Here is a 17662-nt window from a genome sequence, read left to right as displayed (position 1 = left end):
GCATGTGCTTCGTTAATTGCTAATGAATAACTAATGAAGTTGTGTACTCTTACTAAAGCACTGTCGCAATACCATAGTAATGATTTACGCACCCTTATTCTTTAACTGAGTGTATATTTATGTATAAATTAAAATAACAGCACTGTTTTTCACGTAAGCAGGTAAGAAATCCAATGCACACATTATAAATAAAATGATTTAAAATAGTATTTGTAATCAAATTAATTATTTTTTACATTGTTATTATTAAAATAAATGATTTGATTAATTCATTATCACATTTATTTTAAGAAATACCTGTACTATCAGTGCACACGATTCAGTTGTAAAAAGCATTGTTTTAAATTAATTATTTGTTTTAGTTATATTCATAAGAATATTTTCAATGATTTAATTGCTTCAATTATTTTATAATTAAAATAATTTACATTTATTTAATCATTTATTGTATGTAGTTTTTTAAGGGACACTGCTTTAAGAGTTTAACCCCGTTGTTTCTTTATATAATGTGCATTGGATTTCTTAGCTGCATAATTGTAACAGTGCTGTTATTTCGAATCAGAATTTCTCAGAGGATGACTCCACTACTTGCATCACATAAAATGAAAAACCAGGCCCACCATCCCCTGTGAGAGTCTCAGTAACCTGATTAGCCAGCCTGTCAGTAATAATAAGGCCAGGTCTTGGATCTAGGACCCATCGCTGTGTCAGCTAGTGTGAGATGACAAGAAAGACTGGGAGAACTATAACCACAACAGGAGACCAAGGAGTGAGTAACTTAAGATAAAGCAGAATGTGTGTGTTTCACATTAGATATGGGGATGTGGGCTGAGCAGATATTATTCTGGAGCACTTACATTGTAATATACATATGTGACAAACACATGTGATGTTAGTATATATTTTTAATGGTGTAAATTTAATTAAGGAAAGATGGTTCCAAATTACATCAGAAGCAATTCAGAATCCTTTTTGGTGTTCACTGCACAACTATTTTGTAGATTCCATAAAGAACAGACTAATAACAGACAGAATAATAAGAACATTTTAGTAAAATTTTAGAATAAAGACCTTAAACGATTATTATTGTAAATTAAATGTTAACTATTTAATTAAATATAACGTTTATTTTATTATTCAAATTAAATTATTACTTTTTAATTATTATAAAATGAAATTATTTAGTAAAGCGTAAAGACTGTAAACCCTAAGACAAATTACTGTTCTAAATTGAACTTTAATAATCTAACAATTTTATAAAAAAGTTTGTTTTATTATTTAAATTATACTTTGATAACATAATGACAATTTATATTTTTCAATTTTATTATTTAAATTACATTACAATTTACTTATTTTCCTATTTTTTATTATCATTTTTTAAATTTATATTATTTAGTATACAGTAAAGACTATAAACCCTAAGGCAAATAACTATTTCAAGATATTGTTCTAAATTTAACTTTAATAATCTAATAATATAATAAACTTAATTAACTTATAAAAATGTTTAAAAAATCTTAAATTAAACTGTAATACTTGAATGAAATTTACATTAAAATTGTATTTTATTATTTGAATTACATTTTTGTTTTATTTTTATTTTGTAAGACTAAAGACCTGACACCATTCAACATATTGTTCTAAAATGAACTTTAATAATCTCAATAATTATTTCATCACTTTATTGTTACAATTTTCATTTTAACAATTATTGTATTGAATTATTTATAAGAGTCTAACCCCATTGTTTCAGTTGATGTTATTTCAAGCTGCATTAGGCACATTTTAATGCACGCTGTTGACTCATTTGTGCTAAATTGTTTTATCTTCTGAGTTATGCACTGCAGAGAACCGGTAGTGAGTCAAACAGACAGACAGCCAGGGAGGAAGGGAGGGGAAGGAAAGAGCCTTTTCAAAAAACCCATGGAGTTTCTTGGCAAGGGGAGGGCAGAGGAACACAAACTGTGGGTGGACCCCTGTGACAATGTAGATCAGGCACCTAAACCCTCCCTGGTTGAAAAACACTAGTACCACGAGTGCTTACAGTGGTTTGTTCTGCTGTAGATCCGGGAGGCTGCTAGTTTAAGTTTAATTCCATGGATAATACGGGCTTACGCTGAATAATACCTGGTGGACAAGGACTAATAGTCTGCTTATCGCAGGTAAAGAGGATTCGTGTCCAGACCGCCAGACAGACCCCTGCTTTGCTGCTTCCAGACAGAAAAACCCACAACGCCAAGCCAGGAATGTCCAATCTCGCAGCAGACGCTCAGGCCCGTCCAGACCAGTTTGAGAGTGATGGGCCGTCTGAACCATCACCGCAGGCTTCGAGGAAGCCACCTGGGCATCTGAAGTTGGCACGCAGCTTTTCTAAATCAGACTCCGACCTGCTGGCTTCCCCTCATTGTGAGGACGACGGGCCTGTTGGTGGCCGGAGCGAATCCCTGTCCAACTGTGCTGCTGAGAGGAAGGAAATGGAGCAGATGCCATCGTTTGCCTCCGAATGGGACGAGGTAAGAGCTGATGAACTGCAGATTAAAGAGCAGGGGAGGGAGAACATGAAAGACAAACTGTTCAAAGTTTTAAATTTGCACTGAAAGTTACTTTTAATATACACTACCATTCAAAAGTTTGGGGTCAGTATGATTTTTATTTTTATTTTGAGATAAATTAATGGTTTTGTTTAACAAGGATGCAGTAAAGACATTTACGTTACAAAAAATATATATATATTTTTTAAATGCTGTTCTTTTGAACTTTCCATTCATGAAAGAATCCTGAAAAAATGCATTGCTGTTTTTTAAAGCAGCACAATTGTTTTCAACATTTTCAACATATAATAATAAGAAATGATCATGTCTAAGATATAGTAAGTAAACCTTGTCCAAAAACAAAAAAACTAACTGCTAACCAAGCGTAGTGATAGCATTTTTGAAAAGAGTGCTTTTAATTTATTGACTTAAAACTTCCTCTCACTTTACCATAGCATAGTCATGTAACAATTTCATGTAATTGGTCTTTTTTTTTTTGGAGTAATGCAATAATATTAACATGTTACTTTATGAAATTTATACCAGTATACCTACATATTCATCTTAACTAAAGTTGAAAATTTTTAATTTAAAATAAAAAAGTAAGTTACAAAGCGATATATTTATTCAAATAAAGCTTAAATATATATATATATATATATATTAATATTAGATGAAAAGTTTAAAAAGAAAAAAAGATTAAGTTAAAATAAATTTATAAATGCTTTCTTGGAAACTAACCAAAAATATGAAAAAAATATAAAAACTTAAAATATTAATAAAAACTATAAAATTATGTAAGTAATACTAAAATATCACTGGTTCATAACACAACGTGTGACTAAATGATGAAAGAATATAAATTTTTTGGTTGCACTGTCCCTTTAAGAGAGCGAGCTGAAATATCTGTAACTGTCATGTTACTTAAAAATAAAAAGTAACAATGTAACTTTTTGTTTCATTTTTAGAACTTTTATTATAGGTAGCGCAACAATCTAATGTGTTACTTTTAAAAGCACTGGTTGTGGGTGGGAAATGAACTCTGGCAGTGCGTACGGTTGAGAGGGAAGGGAGGCAGTCCTGACAGTATCAGCGCCAGTGGCTGAATGCTGAACGCTTGGCTGGGCCCATCAGTCCTTCTGCTGCTCTATGCTGGCTGCAGCACACGGGGCTAATTGGGCCTTAACTGTCACTCCGCATCTTTTCAGGAAGCTTCCCAGGGATCGGCCCACGCTGCACACACAGGCGCTCCTCTCTCCTCTCTCCTCTCCTCTCCTCTCCTCTCTCCTCGCGCCTCAGCTTTCTTATCATCAGCCCAAACAGTGCAGCACTGCCTTCACACCTCGTGCTAACCACAGTAACAAACACACGTGATTCAATCACTACTGATCCCCTTTATTGGGGCCATCAGCTGAGACTTGTAACAGTGACTAGGCTAGACAAATGTTTCTGTATCTTTAGTAAATAAGACAAAGCCTTAAGCCACCCAAACTTGGACCTCAAAGTGTTTTATCAGACATATCACTGCTTTGAGTGGCTTAAACCAAACAGCAGCAGATTGCTAGGGTTTTATGGGTTATTGTTATAGCATTGCTAAGGTGTTTGTTTAGGATTACTTGATTGCTTGGATGTTGTAAGGTGTTTGCCCACAAGGTTTATTTATATACTATTGCATTATTAATATTTTGTGCTTTATTTTTTATATTTTCAGGTTTCATTTTAATTTTTAATTTAGAATTTGGTTATTTATTGACTTATTTTTACAATTATTTTTTAAATAGTATTTATTTGTTTTTTTAGTATATAGTCTTCATTTATTTTTAGTAATTTTAGTACTTCAGCTTAAACTTATTTATTTCAGTTATGTAACATTTCTGATTTTCATTTAAATTGTTATTTTTAAAATATATTTCTCGTGAAATTATTTTAAGCCTTATTTTAATTTATATTTCAGCCTTAGTTCAATTTCAGTTTAATGGAAATCATTTTTTAAACTTGAAAAATTAGGTATCAAGGAAACATTTAAATTTATTTTTAAGTTAATACACTAAATTGAAATAAAAAATTAATTAAACCTAAATAGTTATATTAAAAATAGTGCTGTCAAATGATTAATTATTAATTTATTTTATATAAAAATATATTTGATATATAAACGTAACATTCATATATTTAACATCTATAAATATATACATGCATGGTAGTGTATTTATGTGTACATAATAAATATAAACAATACACAAACATATACTATGTGAACAAAATCTTTTTCTTTTGGATGGGATTAATCGCAATTAATAGTTTGACAGCACTATTTAAAAAATACACAAAAAATGACAAGAACATATAACAATTAATTAACCGTAAACTGTAAAAATACATAACAAAATAAACCCTAAAATTAAAACTAAAAATATCAAAAGAAAAGCCTATTAATAAGATCTATAATATAAAAAAACAAAAACCATAATACTTTTTTTGTGGACATCTGACTGGTATCCAAGGTTGTTTTTCTAGGTTCTTGTTAGGGTTTCTAGGTCATTGCTAAACGCAAAAGATAATGCGGTAACTTGGCACATTAATATTAAATTGAGTTGTGCAGTCACATGAGTGCATATTTCCATTATTTTACAAATGCTTGACTTGCGCAGCTCGTCCAATCAGAATTCAGAGTCAAAACTATCTGTCTTGCAATAAAAACACTTACTGCTTCTTAACTTTGATCACATTTATACTCAAAGCTTTATGAAATATTATTCTCTGATTCTGCTGAGAAGGATTATATTATCAGATTTAGGTGCATTTTTCAAACTGTAGATTTAACCAGTTTAGCAGAGCTGCTGTCAGATCATCTATACAGCGCTCAGGAGTGTCCTGTTCTCAGAACATCCTGTTTCACATTATATATAGATGACATCTAGAAGACAGAAAATGAGAAATGACTGCAAGAATAAGGTGGTCCTGTTGTTAACACACTAATACAAACCAACTCTGAGCTGAGCGCTAATATACAGGCAGAAAGAGTCAGCCTGCTGGCACACGCTCACAACGAATCCTGTCGCAAAACAGCTGCATCAGCGTTTGAGCGTTAGTCACGGTAATGAATATTCCTCGGACACAACTTCTGAACCGTGTGATCTCTCTGATATAAAAAATGTTCTCCTATAGGCCTGTACTGTGGCAGTCTCCAGTATTACCATGCTATTTTTTATGTGATTTAAATGCAATGTTACTAAGATGGTATATGAATTTTTTTCTTTCAGTTCTAAGTATTACAATCACTGTACCATGTGTTACATGGTTATTGTTTTTTGTTGTTGTTTTTTTTGCAAGAGACTGACCAACTAAAGTGCTTAGACGTTTTAATGTAATGTATGAATCCATCCGCCGGCACAAGAAGCGGAATCCAGCGGCCTGGTTGAAGGTTTAATGCATATTCGGTTTTTTACTTGCACTGCTGAATTTATCAGGATTTAGTTTAAATTTGAGTCTAGTTCCGTGTTCAATTTGACTCCAATTTCACGTGATCATTAAATTAGGGCAACATTTCTTATCAAAAGCTGATCACAGATATCGATTCCTTATTAATTTAGATATTTGAGTATTCTGGAAATCGCATACTTTCAATTCTTTATTCAGTATTATCGCACAGTAATTGCACTCGACAAATAGTGAACCCACGGACACAAACATGTCATTTCTAAACTTACTCAGGTAGTGCAGAATGGTTATAATACCTTTAAGTGAGCTGCACACTGCATGCTCATAACAAAAAGTGTATTTCTCCTATAACCACGAGAGTTACACAGTGTTATGCATGTGACAGTCAGAAATCAGTAGCGCATAATGGTGTTCCCCATGGTTCATCCATTGGTGCTGCAGTATGATCTGTCCTGAACACAGATTTGCAGAAATACCATTACACATTTACCTACTTGAAAAATGATCTGAGAAGAGATCAGAACAAATCAAATATAACAATTGATTATTAGTCAAGTAAATACGCATTATGCAAATTTACACAGTCGATACAAAGATACCAAATCAATACAAGACATCAAATTCATCAAAGGATGCATACCCGACTTCAGGAAAATACATAGTATAGAGTGTGTGGATACAGAATCACCAAGCAATGTTTTGTCACTCACCTTATACAGTATACCAAAATAAGAAAAACAAAGAAATCTTCAAATCAGTTGTAAGAACTTTTGGCTTGTTAGATTCTCGTTGGCCTCTGGGTCACACCTGGCTGGAGATAGATAGATAGATAGATAGATAGATAGATAGATAGATAGATAGATAGATAGATAGATAGATAGATAGATAGATAGATAGATAGATAGATAGATAGAGGAGAGGGAGGAAGAGGGTCATAAATGAGCAAGGACATAGCTTTTGTTTGCTCTCTTTAAAGATTTCTTCTCCAGATCAGTTTAATTGTTTTATGGTTTTGCGTATGGCATGGCATTTGTTTTGTGTGAGATCCTGAATTTATTGGCTTCACGAGGAATTAATTTCATAAGGAAATATCTTCACTCCTTTCACATTTATAAATTTTACTTTTGACGCACAATACTCAAGGCATTCAGCACATGATGATCCAATTAATAAATATAAAACTTTATTTAAAAAAATATATATATCAGTTGCCATAGAGGTTTACATGTTAAAATGACTTAAAAGTTTATACTGAAATATAATTTAAAGTTATTTTAAAATAAGTTGCCATAGAGGTTTACACAATAGAATATATTAAAAGTTAACACTTCAATTTTATTTTTATTTTATATATATATATATAGAATTTTTTTGACTTTCAGTTACAAGACTGGTTTACACAGTAAAACAGTAATAAATAAATGTTATTTTATTATAGTATTTTTATTGTTGTTTTTGTTACCACATAGATTTACATGATTAAATGACTCAAACATTAATATAAAAAATGTATCAGTGAGATTTACACAATAAACACAATAAAATAACACAATATAACATTGATACTGAAATAATTTCTTGACAGTATTGTTCAAACATAAATGTATGAAAATGTGTGCACAGTTTTAACTCTGTCAGTGTGACTATAGCAGCTTTTAGTTCAGTGTGTTAATGTTTCAGCACCTCTGCAGAAAACCTGTTTAAAGATAATTTTGTGTTTGAGTGAATGGTCAAACACACTTTCCACAGATGGCTATATAAGTCTCTTCATAATTCATATCCAAGCGGAAGATGTCAGGGGGAACATATCTTCAGATGGCGAGTGAAAGATGTGCACGGGGAGAAAAGAAGTGGGCGGCAAATGCTTTCACCTGTCTGAGACTTTACGGCTCATTTTTTACACACATGCATTATTTCACTGAGCTTTATTTGTTTTGCAAATAAGCTACAATTGCCATTTATTTTTTACATTGACATTGATTTCCATTTACAAGAATACAAGAATGCATGTAGGAGTACAAGTACAGAAAACAAATGGTTAACACTAAAGCTGCCGATTTAAAATACAAGTAATTATAATGCATTAAAAGCATTAATGCATTTAATCATGCGTCATGACCCGCACAACTTGTTGCTTATCACCAAAGAAAAATGATTGAAATACATTGCAGATTGAATGCATACTACCCAGTAAATACTTGAAACAAGGCATTTATAAGTATGCAATGTCTTCTCATAGTTTGATGTCTTGTTCATGTGTATTAGAATTTCTTTTAATCTAATAATTATTTAAGGTCAAATTTACAGGCCCAAAATGAGAAAGCATTTCTAAACAAAAACCTTCAAATTTATGTAAATGCTTTGTATTTTATTTTATTACTTTTTGTCATTTTATTTTGAATGGTTTTATATGTTTTATTTATATGGCTTGCAGTGATTAATTTAATTAATTAATAAACGATTTACTAAATTAAGTCATTTGGATAATTTAATATGATTATAACTTTTATCATTATTTTAATACACAAAAACAAAAAGATACATTCTGATGTGCATGGTGTTACAGATTGTTAAATGCAAATAGTTTAGAGGTATCTACTGACGGTCTCATTTATATCTTCATATTCTCTCCATTCTTATGAACTGTAAAATGTCAAAGTGTGTAATTTTCCGAACGAGATCCTATCGCATGCGGTGTCTTTAATCAGAGTGGCTCTGTGGTGTCAGCAAGCCACTGGCCATCACTCCCGTCTCTGAAGCCTGTAATCTTGTTACTGCTCTGGCACATGGGAGGATGCAAAGCTGTATGAAATCTTTATTACCCCCGACTTCACATTTTCTCAAGCTGCTGGCTTCTACATATTCACTCATTAGGTTAGACATTGTGTGATGTTCATTATTGCTGTCTCTGCAGAATGAAAATGCTGGCCTTTCATGAACTGTTTTTGGAAGTCCGTGGCTTGAGGCTACGACCGCAATAACTCTTCCACTATGTCTCTGTCTCTCTCAAGTCTACACTTCAGTGAATTCTTGAAGTGTAGGTTTCTACACATTTAGAAGAAATCTGCAGTCAAAGTCCTTCTTACACACTGTATATTTGTAAATGAAAATCTGCAACCCTTCAGTTGTTAAAGGAATATTCTGGTTTAAAAATGCTTTTGATTAACAAACTAAACATTTTGCTCCCATTGTTTAGAGAATTGGCATTGGCAGAAACTGATTTAGAATTGAAGTTAAAGTTTCAGTTGTTGTAGATCATCTCTGTTAAACATGTTGTTTGTTTTTTTTGTCATAAATCTGATATGGGATTATTTAATCTAACTAAAACTAATAAATAAAAATGTTAAAAAAATATTTAGACAAAAAAAGACAAACATTATTACTAAAACTTAAATTAAAGTGAAAATATTTTTTATATAAAATATAAAAAATATTAGCAAAAATATCATAATATATCAGTGTTATTAAGGATAATGATTAATGATATTAAATTATACTTGCATCTAAATAAAAAAATACCTAATATAAAATCAAAACAAAGGATGGTCGCTGTATAATACTTATAGGAATTTATACTGATGCATTTTTGTGTTAAGATAAACATAGAAAGTAAATTTTATATTTACACAAAATTATTTTGCAAAGTAGTTGTCGTCCACCACAATAAAGGGCTTCTGACATGAAACCAACAGTATATCACTAATAAATCCATCTGGAAGTCAATATTTAAAAATATTACAGAAGTAAAATGGGTTTGCAATGGCTAGGCCTTTCCAAGTAAAACAGTATGTGGTCTAGGATTTCTTATTAAATGATAGGAATTTATTGGTTTTACCTTGGAATAGCATGAATTGTTCACTAAGAAAGTAAATAGAGTTCATTTTGAAGCCTAATTTTTTATTATAAAAGTCCTGCTTTCAACAACAGCCGAGTTTCTCTTCTCTGAATGTGAGCTGTAACATGTCTGTACTTCTGAACACATATGAGCAGATGAAGCCTGGAATGAGGACAGACAGCTGAGGGATTCTGGGAAGTGTACCATATAAGGGCGTGATGATGATGCATTGTGCATTCTATAATGGATAGACATGAAAAGTGTACAGAAGGAAGTGAGTACAGTATGTAGGTTACTTGAGAGTGGGAAATGCAAAGGCCTGTATGGCTTGAGGGGATCTAGCACGTGGACCGTGGCATCTGACTGCTAAATGAATCTAGGGGCTTGCCAGCATGTTGACGCCACAAGCACACAGCAGACGAGTTTGCCAGACTTTAAATATTACATCAAAAACCAGCATTTTTCTATTTCAGGCCTCTCCTTAAAGTCTATTGATTGGACAGTAATCTTCACGCTCTTACACGGGTGGAAAACTGTTCTTATGAATGTGATTTTGGTTTGCTTGTTTGGTTGTTGTTGTTTTTTATTATTATTAATTGTTCCACTGATTCCTTTTCGTTAACATTTACAGTTCTGGCTGTTACCAAACCAAGGTGTCTCTGATAATAGTCTTCTTTACTCTCCAGGAGAGACTCATTCTTCTGCATTTAGATTTCTGTGTTGTTGTCTTGGCAAACAACACATATTAATTATGAATTAAAATCAGTTCTAACTAAGTCAAGTGAAGACTAACCTGTCATGGCAGATTACAGTGAAATTAAATATTTAACTGCATTTTATAACCTCTTGTTTTCTTGCTGTTGTATCGTAGATTGAGAAGATCATGAGTCTTATTGCTGACATCGAGATGTCCAAGGAGCATCAACCTGCATCGGAAGGTAAATAAATATGAAAGCTACATATATATGAATTGTGTATTGAAAGGATTTAAAGTAGTTACTGTATGCAGTTGGTTACCTTAATTGATTTTCAAATTTAGGATTAGGAATTTTGCAAAAACAAAGTTACTTCATGTCATGCCAAACCTGTATGATGATCTTTCTTCTCTGGAGCATAAATAACATCAGTGGAGTCCAGTGTTGTTTAGACCTCAGTTTATCTTCTAATATCCTGTATGTTAGCCTTTTTTTTATATATATTTTCAAGATATATTAATTTGATGTGCTTTAGTTTTTTTTCTTGCTTAAGTTTAATATTCATATTTCATTTTATTTCAGCTATATTTCAAATGCTGAAAATATTTGACAGTTTTAGTTTTAGTAAATAATGACAATGGTAATTTCGGGGTGTTCAAACTAACTTCAAACCACTCTAACCTTTTGAGATAAAGACATGAAATTTACCTTAAATTCACAGGGTTTGCAAATTTTTTTTTTTTTTTTTGGGGGGGGGGGGGGGGGGTTATGGCTGAAAATTATTATATCAAAGCTATATAACCTAGAAACAAAATAATGTTACAAAAGTGAACATGAACACAGTGAAATGTGTATTTTTTTGTTTTCAAAGGAAGAAAACAAATGTCGTTTTGCAAGAGAAATAAAATTAATATTAATGCATTTATTAATAAATATTATTTTAGATTACAGTTAGTTTTCTATTGTTTTAAGGTTATATAGTAATATAGTTTTGTATTGATTTTATTTCTATTAATATTATAATGTATTATACTAATAGTATACTAATTCTGATACTATTCTGATTAGGTGTGATACCAAGTCCTTATACGCCAAGGTACTTCAAAGAATACTATTATACTAAGTAGGTACAAAGAATACCATGATACTAGTGTAGTATGTTAAAAACATGGTATTATCCCTGTACAAAAGACAGTGATGTTATTATTTCACCATGGTATAAGTTCAAAAATGCTACAATGATTGGCTTCTTTTAGGTAATTTAGAGTTGCTGAGAAAAAAAGAGAAGGAATTCATTATTTTGTGTTGCATTTATTTTTTTTAGTTTTTATTAAGAGAGGAAACAAATATGTCTTTAAAAGAAAAATTTATATTTAGGCAAATGAAAGCATTTGGCACATTAAAGGCAAAAACATTAGATTAATGGCGGTTATAAGCCTGGTTATAAATAATCATATAAATATGTCTAAACAATTAATCCAGTATGTAAACAGTAGTGTAGCCTCAGTGACAGCCCAAAAATAATTTCTTTGGCTGAATCATCCCTCGGGTCAGAACTGTTTCACTAGTGTCTTTAACAACCAGCGGTTTTCTTTCTCAAGCACATGCTCTCGCTTTTCACCCCAATTGGGTCTGTCTGATATTTTTGTACCTGATATTTTGACATAGACACCCTCCGGTACACAATGGGCACCGAGGGCCTACTTTAAAAAGATGAGATCATGATCCATTTACTGTGGCCATCGTAAGGACACTCAGTAATTAGGACTTGATATTCTTGAGTGGAGCCTCCCAAGGTAGTTGCTATATATGGCGAGAGAGCACTATATTTTAATGGACTTTTCTAGGAGAGATACAATTATTTAGGAATTGAAGGATCTCTTGTGCAGACGTTGCTATTGTACAATGAGACATTATCCTTAAAATTCTCACGGCAGTCTATGCGTAATGAGATGCTTGTTGAGATGTTTGCTGTTGTTGGTGATGAAAATGCCAGTTTTTTCTGAAACGTGATTTATATATATATATATATATATATATATATATATATATATATATATATATATATATACTGTATATGGAAGGCTGTTTCTGCCACAAAATAAAAAAAGGTAATTAAATAAAAAAATTGTTTAGCTTATGTCTCGCAATTCTATTGTGGCATTTACATGTTATTCCAAGGTTTTTTAAAGACACTATAATACTACCATGGTACATCAAAAGCATGTTTTTTTTATGTGTGAGACAACAGTGTTGTTAGCACCATGGTACAATTAAACAAAACTGCTGTCACTGCTAAAATGATTGGCTCCTTTTTGCTAAATTGCTACTTTTTCCTCATTTCGCTCATGTCGTATAAAAGTGTCTACAAAAAAAAAACATGGTGATACCAATTTAGTATAGATGCATTGCTGATATTGTTGACTAAATTCTTAGTGTTCTTCCTTGTTTTGCTTGTTATTTTGGATAAAGACGTCTGCTCAATAAATAAAATGCACCCCAATACTTAAACCTCCTTTAGAAGTGAGGGTCCTCTTGAGTCCGCAGATGTTTGGATGCACTTTACATTTCAAGACTCATTCAGTGTGTGCATGTGAATAGCTCCCTGGCAGGCTGATAGTATGATTCCCCTGCTCTCAGCTGCATGCAGATAATGCCCTACATGCATGCATGAAGCAGCACTCATGTGTGACATTGAATTAGACCACATCACGCTACAGAAAACGCGGTCGACGTCGTCTGTGCAGGAGACATGGGTGCTAGAGTTTGATCATGTCTGGAAAACCAGAATTCTGCCGATTGGACTCGGTTCAATGTGAAGGTGGGCACGGGTGGGATTACATTGAGTGCAGCATGTGCATGGTGCGTTTCGCTGACTTAACATTTAACGCACAACCAGGCCCCTTCTCCCCACCAGTACAGTGACACATTCATGAATTTAATTCCTCTGATGATTTACCGTGGTTTGTGGCTTGGCTGCGATTTAATTTTTCATAGAGAGAGTGCTGAAGCTCTGGAAGCACTTAAGTGGGGAGTGGATAGGGATGGGGTTGCAGGGTGCGGGGTTAGAGGAACCTGTACGGGATTTTTCTCCTCCTTGCTGATCCTAGCTCAGTAGTGTTTGGTTTGGGTTTGTCTCTTGTTCCTTTTTCTGATGGTGTCCTTTCTGCACCAGCAAGATCAGAGAGCCTGCGTGCAATTTTAATCAGTACGGGGAGAGGGGAATAGATAGAGGGGCAGAGAGAAAGAGAGAGACAGAGAAAAGGGGGTGGGGGGATTGATCGCCACAGAGCAAGAGAGTGTGTGTGTATGTCAGACAGACAGAGAAAGAGAGGCATAGAGACGTGAGGGAGGGGGGGTTTGGAAACGAGCGGAGCGTAAATGCCGTGCAGCGGGTCTCAGCATCAGACGGCATATGGCAGCCCTGCAGAGCTCTCGGAAAGGACTCTGTCAGTGAGAACTGGCTAAAAAGCAAGTCGAAGAGAAAAGAAAGCCAGAAACAGTGAGTGAACATGATGCACAGCTGAACTGAGATCTCTTTATGGTGATTACCAGCCGCGGCCAATGCGCTGCCGATGGAGCAATGTGTCATTTGGATGTTTTTCTTTGTGAGCGCTGAATGCAGCTGCTGCTGTGACTGAGCATTCCCGGAACAGGGATGCAGCAATCCTTGCCCCCAAGCGCAAGACCCTTAGGAACGTCTGCAAGAAGAACGGAGCGACCAGAGCAGGGGGTTGGGCTGCAACAAGAGGGACCGTGTCGCCAACTGGGCTTTCTTATGGGGTTATCTGTCCATTGTTGGAGCTCATTAATTTTGGTTGGATGTACCTATGTTTGATGCTGTGTTCCATTTTGGTATGTTTGCCCGACGAGGTGACTCTAAGCTCAGAGGGACCAGCAGTCCTTGGATTACCGTGACCGGAATGCTGCCCGATCGGAGCTGAAGTACCCTCAGGAGCGTTTTCTAGAAGAACGGAGCAACCTGTGCAAGGGGGGCAGGGCTGCAAGAAGAGGGACCGAGCCATCAACGGGGTTTCTTTTAAATTGTATCCACTGTATTTCAATGGTGCATTCCGCTCTGGTATGTTTAACCGGCGAGGTGCGTCTAAGCTTGGAAGGACCAGGAGTACTTGGATAACCGTGACCAGAACGTTACTTTGACTGGTTGGGGAAGGGGTCAAACAGGCTGCTTTCTAATGGTGGGAGGGATTCCTCATCAACAACTCAAGAGAGGAATGGAAAAATATGCCATGAAGATCTTTCGAAGGACAAGCTGTCGTCACGCAAGGCTTCTGGTGGCATTTTGGTGGACTGTTGATCAATGAGTTGGACGGCTTGGTTTGAGGATCCATGACTCTGTTGTAGCAAACTCAGTGACATTAGTATTCTTACCCTCCAGCTGTTCTTAGGGCTTTACTAAGAGGTTTTACTTACAATTTCAAGGACAAGTCTGTTTTATTGAGCCTTGCGGAATGTTCGTTTCATAGGGGCAGAGCAGGGGCAAAGCAGGGCGCACTTTCCTGCAACTTCCTACTAGCTTCTCGTAGATCTCGATATTTTGCTGCAAGCCAAAAGCTGTCCTTGAACTTTTATGATCTTCCTGTCTGGGCAACGTGCTGACATCCCTCAGTTGTTTGAATCAGACACAGAAAAGCTGAGAAGACATTGCTTTGTTTGTTTGCCCTCTTCTTGAGGAGCGACGCCAAATTGTCCCAATTAATTGACTTGACACTCTTCTTTAAAGGACTACCTGCCAAGGTCTACCTCCATACTCCATCAGCCTTGGCCCTCATCTCCATTGCAGTGAGGGCTTGTGGAGGAATCTCCATTACTAGTTTAGTCTGTATATCTGGGGCCCTGCGTCTAGCGGAGGCCCGTTGCTCAAGCCTGGACACTGCCTTGCTGTTGCTGCTGCTGCCCTCAGCTCTGCTGGCCAAAGATGATGTGGCAGTGCCACATCTCGGCCTCCGAGTGCCGCTGCTACAGGCTAAATGGTTTTTCGCTGCTCAAACGCCATCCTTTGTCGGCAGATGCAGCTGGGAGCCGGGTGCTGGAGCAGTCAGTGGGGGAGTGGCTGGAACACTTGGGCTTTCCTCAGTACGAGAGCAAACTGGTGCTCAATGGCTTCGATGACCTGCGCTACATGGTGAGTGGCTTTTGTGTGTGGGGATTGATTGACACAGCAGGTTGGGCAGGGGATGTGGTGAGTTTCTATATTTCTGACTGAAAATATGATAAAAAGTAATATTTTTTCTATGAGTATTATATATATATATATATATATATATATATATATATATATATGTTTCCTTGAATGAGTGTTTTTTTTTATGTATTCTTTTGTTTTGCATGTAATTTTTTGTTGCATATATATATATATATATATATATATATAATTGCATATATATAGCTAGATGGATATATAGATACATGTTTTATATGTTTATGTGTGTATGTGTATACTTAAGAGGTAATTGGTTACAGGTTTGAGTATTCTTGTTCACAAGTACTAGATGTACCTGAAAGTGTTGCAGCAAACTTCCTCTGCTGTCACTTTTATGCAACACTTGATTTTTCAGAAACTGAAGTAAAGCAGAAATGTATATAAATCAGAAGCTAATGTGAATGTGCATACGTTCAGGGGAGTAATGTGATGGAAGATCAGGACCTTCAGGGAATTGGCATCACCGACCCAGGCCACAGAAAGAAAATCCTTCATGCAGCAAAAAGCCTCCCAAAGGTAGCGTGTTTCAGTCCCTATATAGTATTTGGGCATCAAGTGTGAAACCAGGTGGCATTTATTTTTAAAAAGATAGCATGCATTTCATCCACTTCCACTTAAAATGACCTTGGGACTGGTTGGTTAATAGTTATTGCAAATATATCTCAGAAAGTGAAGATTTTGTTTACACTTGGTTTGATATTTTGTCATTAAATGTGATCACATTCTGACATTTAAAGCATTACTTAAGTGTCTAAATGTCTCTCCTGGATTCTCAGAGTGAATTATATATCTTATGCTATGTATTTTGAGATGGCATTTTCTCCTCCTTTAGGTGAAAGCTCTGGGGTGTGACGGCAGCACCTCTCTGTCCTCATGGCTGGAAACTCTGGGTCTTGGAGAGTATCTGCACAACTTCCTGTCTAGCGGCTACCGAACCCTGGACTGCGTTAAGAACCTGTGGGAACTCGAAATTGTTAATGTAAATGTGCTTTTCATGCTGCTGTGTAAGCTTTGTGTGATGTGTGTACTGTGATCTGATACAATGACAGCTCTTTTTTCTCTGTGCAGGTGTTGAAAATTGGCCTTCTTGGTCACAGAAAAAGAATCATAGCCTCGATATCAGAGCGACCGTATGAGGAAGCACCTTCGAAATCCAACCGCTTTTCCCAACTCAAGGTTATAGACACAATTTAGCATCATTAAGGCCCAACATGGATTTAATAAAATGTCAATTTATGATATTCGCATATAACAATAAATCTGATTTATCTTGCTAATGTGTATCAGATTCAGGACCTGTTGTCTCAAAATACATCACCGCTCAGTTATATGGATCCGTACACCAGTCGCTCCATGGATATGCTGCTTCCATTGGGAGAATCAGGCAGAAAGAGTCGAGCGTTGGATCAGGATGGCAGTATTTCCCTTCGCTCCTTCGGTGAAAGATCACGCTCACATGTAAGCACCTCTGTGACTAAGACCACTGTGATTATAATGGCTCATTTTAAGTAATGAATCACATTGGAGTCATTCTGTGAGAAATGTTGCAAACCTTGTAGTTCCACATTACATAATAAATAAAAATCCATAGATAAAGACATTTTAGATCAAGTTTAGTAATTGTGTTTTTTGTTGTTTTTAGTAGTTTTGGGGTCTTTTTATGTCTGTTTTTGTTATTTTAGTACATCAAGATAAACTAAATTAAAATGAGAAATGAGAAATATTGCCATTGCAACTAGCTTAAATGAAAAGGATATATATATATATACATTATTTGAGTTTACATTTATTTTATTTCAATTAACAAACACTATTTTTTATGGTTTTAATTTAATAACCCTGATTCTTAACAAACACTGATGCAATTGTAATTCTTAGAAATTAAGGCAATAAAGAAATAAAATAATAATGTGAATTTTTCGAACATAAATAA

The 17662-nt window shown here is 34.9% G+C and overlaps 1 protein-coding gene across 5 annotated transcripts in view; it reads left to right on the top strand.

Annotated features, from left to right (window-relative positions):
* The first annotated feature begins 294 nt into the window (after nt 1-294).
* anks1ab (ankyrin repeat and sterile alpha motif domain containing 1Ab) overlaps nt 295-17662 on the top strand; it is a 28688-nt gene continuing 11320 nt past the window's right edge. Inside the window, exons 1-8 of one of the 5 annotated variants that reach the window (XM_052559584.1) lie at nt 295-769; nt 2166-2516; nt 10682-10748; nt 15536-15651; nt 16147-16245; nt 16562-16708; nt 16798-16905; nt 17017-17187. In XM_052559584.1, coding sequence (XP_052415544.1) covers nt 722-769; nt 2166-2516; nt 10682-10748; nt 15536-15651; nt 16147-16245; nt 16562-16708; nt 16798-16905; nt 17017-17187 — 1107 coding nt within the window. In that variant the 5' untranslated portion in view covers nt 295-721. The remainder of the gene's footprint in view (nt 770-2165; nt 2517-10681; nt 10749-15535; nt 15652-16146; nt 16246-16561; nt 16709-16797; nt 16906-17016; nt 17188-17662) is intronic. The other 4 variants (XM_052559583.1, XM_052559585.1, XM_052559586.1 and 1 more) reach the window with 4 other exon arrangements.

The sequence above is a fragment of the Carassius gibelio genome, chromosome B6 (assembly GCF_023724105.1).
Source record: "Carassius gibelio isolate Cgi1373 ecotype wild population from Czech Republic chromosome B6, carGib1.2-hapl.c, whole genome shotgun sequence".
NCBI lineage: Eukaryota > Metazoa > Chordata > Actinopteri > Cypriniformes > Cyprinidae > Carassius > Carassius gibelio.
This window is presented reverse-complemented; position numbering and strand designations above follow the sequence as displayed.